Here is an 11,104-nt window from a genome sequence, read left to right as displayed (position 1 = left end):
TTTTATAATTTTCTTAAAATAGATAGCATTTAATAAGTTTATTCTTAGATGTGTTGTAATTTTCGTGGAAGTGTAATATCTTATGTTTTTTAATTCTTTATTTTTGGCATCTAGGAATGCTATTTATTTGTCCATAAGATTGTTTTTCCTGAAATGTGAAAAATAAAATTACCACTCAAAAACTATAAAAATAGAAAAGGTATACACTTTGCTCAGTAATGTCCAAAACATTCAGAAAAGATTTGGATCCATAAGAAAGGCTACAAAGAAACTATGGCATTTTATTCATTGTTGATGTGTGTTTGTTACACATTGGAACTATTGTCGCATGTATTTCCATCTAATTTTTCCAATAATAAGAGAGAAGGTGACGTGTTGGTGAGGGTAATAGAGCCCCCTCCCTCAAATTACGTTGCTCTCCATGACCCACCCTAAGTCTCACAGTTCAAGCTAATCATTGACAGAGCTTTACAATCACAAGCTTTTTTACTGAAGCGTTGATAAGACAGTCAAGCAGCTAGTGGCAAATGAAGCCAGGCTGTGCGGCATGATCTCCAGGGAATGAATGGATTTTCTTCAGCACCGATGAAAGAAACATACGCTACAGGAAAACAATGTCCAGCGGGGGACTGCAAAGATGTGTCATCCTGTCAGGATTTATTCTCCTCCGAGCTGTTACTGGATTCTCTGGAGACGGAAGAGCTATATGGTCTAAAAATCCTAATTTTAGTCCGGTAAATGAAAGTCAGCTGTTTCTCTATGACACTTTTCCTAAAAACTTTTTCTGGGGCGTTGGGACTGGAGCATTTCAAGTGGAAGGGAATTGGAAGACAGACGGAAAAGGACCCTCTATATGGGATCATTTCATCCATACACACCTTAAAAATGTCAACAGCACAAATGGTTCCAGTGACAGTTACATTTTTCTGGAAAAAGACTTATCAGCCCTGGATTTTTTAGGTGTTTCTTTTTATCAATTTTCAATTTCCTGGCCAAGGCTCTTCCCCGATGGAATAGTATCAGCTGCTAACGCGAAAGGTCTCCAGTACTATAATACTCTTCTCAACGCTCTGGTACTTAGAAACGTTGAACCTATAGTTACTTTATACCATTGGGATTTGCCTTTGGCGCTGCAAGAAAAATATGGGGGGTGGAAAAATGAAACCATAATAGATATCTTCAATGACTATGCCACATACTGCTTCCAGACGTTTGGGGACCGTGTCAAATATTGGATTACAATTCACAACCCATATCTAGTCTCTTGGCATGGGTATGGGACAGGTATCCATGCCCCTGGAGAGAAGGGAAATTTAGCAGCTGTCTACACCGTGGGACACAACCTGATCAAGGTACTGTACAGCTGACTTCTTCTTATAGCTTCACAGTATAAAGAGCAGTAGTTTAAAAGAAACTCTAAGAAATGTATCTTCCATTTAAATAACTCTTTTTATTGAAATCAACTCAACTAATTTTAGTCTAATTCACAAGTTCTATCCTCAAATTTCATTCTTAGTGTATGTTTTATTTATCTAAGCTATTATTAATGTATTAATCCAATTATTTTCCTTAAATATTGCACTTTTGAAATTAACTATTTTTAAGTCTACTGTTATACATCAGAGCAGGAGAATGTGGGTTTACTTTCATTCTGTGGAAAACCAGTCCTTTATAAATTTCATCGTTGAAACCCTTTTCTGACCACATGCAACAATTTCATAATTTTATGTTAAGGCATGACCATTTCAAATATGTATTTGTTGTTAGTCTTGCTATGCTTAGTGATATTTAGAAATAGTGAGCTCAATAAATGTTAGCTAACTGATGATACGTATTAAATGCAGGAATTGAAATAAATGTATTTCACAGTTGGTTTTATTTGTATTACATGGCAGGAAAGATGACATTATTTGTTCTAGGAGCTAAAATTCAACTAGTAGCATAAAAACTGGGAAGAATATGCTTTAAGGGTTTTAAAGGAGCATATTTCAAAAGCTAGAGTTTATGCTGGGAAATGCTAAAATGATTAAAACAATGGTGAAAATGTAAGCAAAATAATAGCTAATATTTATTGAGTGCTTACTATTTACCACAGACGACATTAAGCATATTACATGCATTATCACGTTTAATCCTCATGATAACCTTATGAACTGGGTCCTATTATTATCCCCATTTTAAAGATGAGCAAACTGAAGCTTAGTGAGATTAAATAACTTGCCCAAGTTTACAGAGTAAAATGAGCTGTTGTCAACATGGAATTTATAAATTACAACAACATTAGTAAACATTGAATGCCTCTATTAAGAATATTTTTAAAAGAGCAATCTTTCAGGAATTTTCAAGAGATTTCATCTCATATTGAGGCTAATATCTAGAATCAGACTTCACTTTTTGAGCTAAATAGCTTGCTTGGGAAAAATAAATTACCCTGGACACCTGCTACGTTTTGAAAATGAAAAATGCTTTACTAGTAGGGTTTCATAATGTGCTACGAGACGTAATTTGATTTTTTAATAATCAAATGTTAAATATATAGAAACAGAAAAATGTATAGGAACATAAAATTACTCCATGTCTAAATTTGCACATACAAAATATCTGTTAATCCTTCTTTTCTTTTTGAACTTTCTGGATTATACGTGTGCATTGCACTATGGTTCAGTCACATCTGCCCTTGCAGTTAACAGATTGCATTACAATCTCAAGGTCATTTACATAGCTTTGAATATAGTTGTATATAGAACATATTATTAATATGTGGGTATACTGTGATTTAGCAAATAGGCCTCAAGGGGGGAAAAATTATAGCTATTAACTATGAAGATTATGCATATATATTTTAGAAAAAATATTCCTTTTATTTAGTTCTTTCAATTGTTAAGACAATACATGCTTGTGTAAACTGAGAAACATCAGATTGTACCAAAGGGTACACAATGAAAAGGTTAAATTTCTCCCTCCCTCTCCACCTGATAATCCCAACCTCAAGAAAACTAGTATTAGTAGTATTTTATATAGTCTTTTTAAAGTTGTCTATGCAAATACATGCACATATATGCTTATTCAACTTTTGTGTAAAGAAAAATATTCTAAAGTGTTAAAAAGTTTTTGGTTACCTGGAAAAATGTTAACAATTAGAATTATCATGAAGAATATGTTTCAGTGGTTCATTTAAAGCCTTAAAAACTGACTGATAAAAATACACAAGAAAAAGTTATAACTAACAAATAGATGCTGCTTCCAAACCTAACCTATCAAAGCTATATTTTCAGATGTTTTTCATTTTCCTCTAATTTAAGATAAGCTCTGCCTCTAACACAAAATTAACACTCTCTGATAGTAACATAAATTTTATAGTGTTAAATTGATGGATTACATTTTTAAATTATTATGTTTTCCAAATAATTTCTTTCATCCCTTTAAAGTTTCTAAATCACGAACCTACATAAGGAGCATGAGGGGTCCCTTGTAATTAGTCAGAAAGTGAACTCTGCCCCATAACCCAGTGGCTTATAGCACCAGAGAGAAATCTTGCAATAGTCTGGCGTCCTGAGGTGAACTAGATTTTCTCACTTGCTCCCTCTCTGTCCTCCTTTTAACATAGAAAAGATTCATTTGATATTTTATGTTGCAATGAAGTATTTCTTCCTTATTATGCCACCTTGTGACCCAGAAGAAGCATTCTTTAGGACTAGTTTTTTGTCCAAGAATATTTATTGAGTTAAAAAAACTAATATAAAACTAAATTCATGGGTGGTTTATAGACCACTTTATTCCCCAATCCTCAGATATTGAAAAGATTTCACAGCGGCTATTGCAATGTTTCTAGTTCCAGGATGATGCTGAAAATGCCATCTCAGTCTGAAATGTCCTGGTTTGCAGGAAACCTAAATGGTCTAGGCAGTCCTGAGACTGACCTGGAATCTAGACTCCACTTTATGCGGACTTGGTGGCACCTAGAGCAGGTCTCTCAGGTAGAAATTTACTATAATCACCCCTACTAATAGATGCTGCACTCTGAGATTTTTACAATATTTGGAATAGAAAGTGGGTGACTTTTTTGGCCTTAACCATCTCTAAGCACTGTAATCATAGCTTTATATATTATCTATAATCTTTACAACAACCTTGCCAGGTACCTATTATTATCTCCATTGACAGAGTGACATTTCTACCAAGCATCATGTCACTCCCTTGCATAAAATCCATTAGTGGCTTCCCAAAGTTTTACAGATAAAGTCCCAAGTTTTCATCAAGATCTTCAAGACACAACCCCGGCCTCCATTCCCTCCTTCCTGGCCATCCCCATCTCTCTCCCGTCCGCATCACTAATGCCGACCCCTTGTACCCTACACTCCACAACAATGCACTACTAGGAGTGCCTTAATTTTACCTTACTATTCCTGTCCACTCAGCCTCTACTAGCTCTCTATCCAGCTAGGACACCCTCCTTACTCCCTGCTTTATCCATCTAATGTCCTTCAATACTCAATTTAGGCAGTCACCAGCTCTAAGTTCTCCTTGACTCGTTAGGATCAGTGTCCCTCCTGAGGGCTCCCATCATAAAAGGTGCTTGCTTTTATCATAGCAGTCTTTTCATATGCTACTTTTCCATCTCCCCCAACTAGCCTGAGAGTTCTTTGCAAGGAGAGACTATTTTTCACGTGTTTTATGTTTCCAGCACCTAGCACAGAATATTAGGTACATGATAGGTATTAAGGTTTGTGGAATGAGTGGTTTAGGATTTCCATCTTAAACCTTGTCATCAAAGAACCAATCTCAAGTTCAAAATTCATATTTCATTGCATTCTTGCTAATTCTTGAAATATTGCTTATACTAATCCAGTGGTGTGTTTATAAGTTAGGACTCTTACAGAAACCTAATTCAAGTTGGCTTAAGCAAAAATGAGCATTTTCCTATAACCAGATCACAGGGATGAATGGACCCAGTAACCAGGACACTCTCAGAAGCCCTTTATCTCAGTCTCTCATGTTTATTTCTTCTTGTGGGTTCTCCTCATTCTCTCCTTTGTAGAGGAGAGTTCTCACTCCCAAGTTCAGTTTTTAAAACCCCAGAGACAGATCCTAGCCTGTTTGGCCTATGCACTCATGCCTCAGAGCAGCAGAGCTGCAAGTTTTCACATTAGTAAAGGCAGTAATGGTGTCTGTTTTCATTCTATTTTTAAAGCAGTAAATATGCATAATAACTGAAATTTATAGATTCCATCCCCTCCTCCTTAAAATGAAATATCTGAGAGCCTCTGAGTAAACATGCAGGGAGGTTGGGGGATATGAGATGGCTCATAAGATGGTAACTCATTCAGTTTATTACTCCACTAAATACTGCCAGCTTCCATGATAGTTCTGACCACTTCATGGCTTTAAATTATTATCTTTCATAGATGTGAACTGTTTACATAGTACCAGGATTTCTCAACCTGGGCACTATTGACATATTGGGCCAAATAATTCTTTCTTGTCGTGAGCTGTCCTGTGCATTACAGGACGTTTAACAGCATCCCTGGCCTCTACCCCCTAGATGACAGTGGCACCCTCCTCCACAGGGTTACAACAACCAAAATTGCCTCCAGACGTTGCCAAATGTCCCCTGGAGTTGGGGGCGGGGGGGCGGGACAAAATTTCTCCCCCTTCCCTTCCATGAAAACCACTGACTTAAACCTATAAATTGGCAACTGGTTAAAGACATGAAGCATAAAAAACAAGAAGTTTGAAATAGAATCAGTATGAGGGACGTAAAATTGTCTCAGTTTTACAAAATTGCCTCAAGGAGATTTTCACCAGACCTGTAAGTCGCATACATAGACTCTAATTTATGCCATATCAGGATGTTTTTAGAGAACAAACGATTCTTTAAAAAATGTTAAATGAGGAAATAATGTAGATGATTGTATCTAATTTGGCTTTTCACACTTTGGGAATAAAGACTGTTCCTACTAACTTTGTGTTATTTGTAAAATACTTGAAAGAGTTGCCCCAGACTATTTCTCTTATATAGTTATTTATGAACAAAACAGTAAACTTACTTTTTGAAAGCTTGTACTTTTTTAAGAGTAAAATTCAAGAATTCAAACAGAATGTTATAGAAGCAATATTATAAATATATAAATATTTATCCATTTTTGATGCCATGACACTGTGTTTCACAAAGTTTGGGTATTTTGTGCATCACTTCATGCTGGCTTTTTTGCTGGCTTTTTTGTTTGTTTGTATATCTAAGTACCACATGCACTATTATTTATTAAAACATTTTTCTTTAAAAATGTTTATTTTGAGGGGAGTTCCCTGGTGGTCTAGTAGTTAGGATTCAGTGCTTTCACTTCTGTGGTCCGGGGTTCAATCCCTGGTCAGGGAACCGAGATCCCACAAACCGTGTGGCCAAAAAAAAAAAAAAATGTTTATTTTGAAAGGAAATTTTATATCCTATTATACACAAAATACCAGTATTTTCTAATATCCTTAAAATAAATATGTAACATTTAAAATTAAAAAATGTTCATCTTTGTTATGCCCAATGTCATATCCCATACAAAAAGAGGTAGGTGTACCAGCCTTGGAAAAGACCTTTGAATATGTAAATTTTATTCTGCATTTTAGTATATATTCAGTCGTGAAACCAAACACATTGTGTCATTTAAAAATGTGTCATAAAATGCTTTTTCTTATGTAAATAAAATAATTTTTAAAATGTAAAAATATTTATTAGATGGGAAAATGCCAATACTTATGTTTATGTATATGAGTATTTTATATATGAGTATTTTATTTTCTGAATATTTTAAACTTCTTTGAAATAAACTTTTCAGTACAATCTTTAAAGAAATAGACTTATATAAAATAAAATATATGTCAACTCTTGTTTGTATACCACACACAAATAATGAAATGATTTTTTAAATTCCTCAGGGGCTCAAGAGATTGCTTAATACTGTGAAAGAGGGTTTCAGGACAAGAAATGTTTTGAAACTCTACTCTAGGTCAAGGCCTCACCCATTTGTTCCTGAGCCTAGAATAAGACTTGATTTATTCCCTATTTTTCCACCTCTTTGAGGAACTCTGTCTTAGCATTTATTGGCGTCATTCCCTCAGAGAAGGTCACACGAGGCTGCATATGTATTAGGTATTCAATAAATAATATTAATTATTTTCTATTTAAGGGAGATCTGCCTGGCCCCAGAAAGTATTTAAAATTGTTATTGAATAAAAGTGGACTACAGACACAAACACACATGCACACCCACACACACGCACACCAACCCAGATACTGGCATAAACATATAGTCTTTTCAGAACGTGCAAATCAATTTCTGTGTATACCAGCTTCTATTAAAAAGTTTACATTGAAAGCCCATCTCGAAACAAGGTGCAGAATGTTGATGATCCTTAAAGCTGAGAGATGTGTTTTGAGGGGTCGTTATACTATTCTTTCTATTTTTATGTGTTGTGACAAAAGCAAAAATTACATAAGATGAGAAAGTAAAGAGAATATTTTGTATTTTTAAAAGAAAAGGAAAGAAAACAATCATCTTTATATAGTACACTTCTTAAGGACTTGTCGAAATTCTTAACCAAAATTTAGTGCTAAAACAGCAAAAACAGCTGTGAAAAAGCCACCATTCACATGATTTATAGCTAAGCCTTCGTTGGCAACAGACAGCTGCAACTGCTTTCTTTTTTATAAATTTATTTATTTTCTATTTACTTATCTTTTGGCCGTGTTGGGTCTTCATTGCTGCACGTGGGCTTTCTCTAGCTGCGGCCAGGGAGGGTTACTCTTCATTGAGGTGCAGGGGCTTCTCATTGCGGTGGCTTCTCTTGTTGCGGAGCAGGGGCTCTAGGCACGCGGGCTTCAGTAGTTGTGGCACGTGGGCTCAGTAGTTGTGGCTCGCGGGCTTAGTTGCTCTGCGGCATGTGGGATCTTCCTGGACCAGGGATCGAACCCGTGTCCCCTGCATTGGCAGGCAGATTCTTAGCCACTGCGCCACCAGGAAAGTCCCTGCTTTCTTGAACAAGAAGGCTGCAGTGTTTCACAGGCACATTTAAATAGATTAAATGTCATTTTTAAACCTCTTTGGCCCAACACCCCCACCAATATCTTGAAGACTAAGTGTAATATTTTGAAATGCAGTTTCTAGCTGGAGCATTTTTAGCTTGCCTTGGTTAGACAGAAGCAAAATCTTCAAGGATCGTCTGAAACGATTTTTTTCCATGAAAAAAGAAAGGAATTTTTAAAAACTCCCTTGTTAAAGTTGGGTTGCAAGACAATAACATATTAAAATTAATTTTTGCTAAATCTTGTAGCTAAAAAACTAGCCCAAGCTTTTCTGTCAGTGAGAAGGTTAAAAAAAACTTACTTGCTACCTTCCACCATGTCCCCGCCAACACCAAAAACAAGCAAACAGACAAAAAAGAACACAGAAATGGGGAGAATAAAGGACAGAGATTGGTCTTAAGTCTTAAAATGGAGACTTGAGACAATTATTACAGATAACTTTTTGACATTTTGTCATACTATTCTTTTTTTTTTTAATAGTTATTTATTTATTTATTTATGGCTGTGTTGGGTCTTCGTTTCTGTGCGAGGGCTTTCTCTAGTTGCGGGAAGCGGGGGCCACTCTTCATCGCGGTGCGCGGGCCTCTCGCTATCGCGGCCTCTCTTGATGCGGAGCACAGGCTCCAGACGCGCAGGCTCAGTAGCTGCGGTGCACGGGCTTCGTTGCTCCGCGGCATGTGGGATCTTCCCAGACCAGGGCTTGAACCCGTGTTCCCTGCATTGGCAGGCAGATTCTCAACCACTGCGCCACCAGGGAAGCCCCCATACTATTCTTAATAACTATTATTATAAGCAGAATATTTTTTCACACACCTAATGTACTGTCAGAAACTGTACTAGGTACTTTTCACATGTTAGCTCATTCAATTCTCACATCAACCCTGCCAGGTAGATATTCTTATAGGCATTTTATAGTTGATGAAACTGAAGCCCACAGAAATTTGCCTGAGGTTACAAAGCTGTACAAGTGTGGTTTTTTTACTCATAATAAGTGTCAGATCCAAAATTAAAATTTCATCTGTCCGAATCCAAGCTAGCAAGTTTTAATGACATGAATCAGCTACCTAGCCTCAGTGAAAAACGATTTACAGCCTACAACTCCATTGCAGCCACTTGTGTTGATGCAGACTCAATAGATAGTTGACTCATATTACCTATTTAAAGACCAAAACAATCTATGTATATCCATTCATCTGTCAATGGACATTTAGGTTGCTTCCATGTCCTGGCTATTGTAAATAGTGCTGCAATGAACATTGTGGTACATGTCTCTTTTTGAATTATGGTTTTCTCAGGGTATATGCCCAGTAGTGGGATTGCTGCATCATATGGTAGTTGTGGCACATATATATGATGGAATATTACTCAGCCATAAAAAGAAACAAAATTGAGTTATTTGTAGCAAGGTGGATGGACCTGGAGTCTGTCATACAGAGTGAGGTAAGTCAGAAAGAGAAAAACAAATACCGTATGCTAATGCGTATATATGGGATCTAAAAAAAAAAAATGGTACTGATGAACCTAGTGGCAGGGCAGGAATAAAGACATAGACATAGAGAATGGACTTGAGGACACGGGGAGGGAGGGGGAAGCTGGGGTGAAGCGAGAGTAGCATCGACATATATACACTACCAAATGTCAAATAGATAGCTAGTGGGAAGCAGCTGCATAGCACAGGGAGATCATCTCGGTGCCTTGCGATGACCTAGAGGGGTGGGATAAGGTGGGTGGGAGGGAGACGCAAGAGGGAGGGGATATGGAGACATACGTATGCACATAGCTGATTTGCTCTGTTATACAGCAGAAACTAACACAGTACTGTGAAGCAATTATACTCCAATAAAGATCTATTTTTAAAAATCTACCTACATGTTTTATTTGTCCACAAAATCTATGAACAGTTTATCACTGATCCATACATTAACCATGAGTTTTTTCCTTTGTCCCCATGATTTTACTTTTTATTTGCTCAAAACTTTAGTGTCCCATTAAAGTGCTGTTAAATCACATACGTGTGCCCTCGGCAATACCATCTAAAGTTTAAAAATGTTAACACAATCATTCATTTAATTAGCTAATGCATAGTACATTTTATATAAAAATACATATATGTATATATGTATATATATATATATATATATATATTTTTTTTTTTTTCAAAATGCCACGCGGCTTATGGGATCTCAGTTCCCTGACCAGGGATTGAACCCGGGCCACAGCAGTGAAAGCCCAGAATCCTAACCACCAGGCAACCAGGGAACTCTCCATAGTACCTATATTATTATCCCAACTCATCTTCATTAGGACCTAAGACACCTCTAACAAAATATAGGAAATAACGATCAAACAAGTTAAAACTAGTATTCTTATAGATGTTCCCAATCAAATTTGAATAAAAGGTAAAAACAACTCTCGGATAAGAATTGCTAAAAAGTTTCAATAACCAGAATACCAATGTTAGAGAGAAGAGTCATGTAAAAAAAAACTATTTGTAGACGACAATTGGTATTTTATAACCTTCAAGAGAGCAGTATTTACCTTTTCTAATCATTAAGTAGAAAAAGTTATACTTCAGTGAATGATTAACAGATTTAAATAAATGTAATTATAAATGTTCAGAGAATAACATTGTGATCATATTTAAACAGCTTAATTTGACATGAACACCCTCATACGTGGAAAATTAGGCCCAACTGGAGAACAGAAAATATTGTAAGTAGTGGAAACAGTGCTAGATATGACGAAATTATGAACTGAGGGAAACTTCACACTAGTTTATAATATAATACATGTGTCATTTATTTGCATGTAAAAAATCTTACTGAGAAAACTCAATATTAGAAAATAGTCTATGTTAAAAAGGAGTAATTGGGCTTCCCTGGTGGCACAGTGGTTGAGAATCTGCCTGTCAATGCAGGGGACACGGGTTCGAGCCCTGGTCTGGGAGGATCCCACATGCCGCGGAGCAACTAAGTCCGTGAGCCACAACTACTGAGTCTGCGCGTCTGGAGCCTGTGCTCCGCAACAAGA

The 11,104-nt window shown here is 36.5% G+C and overlaps 1 protein-coding gene across 1 annotated transcript in view; it reads left to right on the top strand.

Moving 5' to 3' along the window:
- The first annotated feature begins 527 nt into the window (after positions 1-527).
- KLB (klotho beta) overlaps positions 528-11,104 on the top strand; it is a 34,197-nt gene continuing 23,620 nt past the window's right edge. Inside the window, 1 exon segment of the mRNA XM_068542256.1 lies at positions 528-1,352. Within this exon segment, the coding sequence (XP_068398357.1) occupies positions 528-1,352 (825 nt within the window).

This window comes from Eschrichtius robustus, chromosome 4 (genome assembly GCF_028021215.1).
Source record: "Eschrichtius robustus isolate mEscRob2 chromosome 4, mEscRob2.pri, whole genome shotgun sequence".
NCBI lineage: Eukaryota > Metazoa > Chordata > Mammalia > Artiodactyla > Eschrichtiidae > Eschrichtius > Eschrichtius robustus.
The sequence above is the reverse complement of the archived record's forward strand: the minus strand, read 5'-3'. Positions and strand labels throughout refer to the sequence as shown.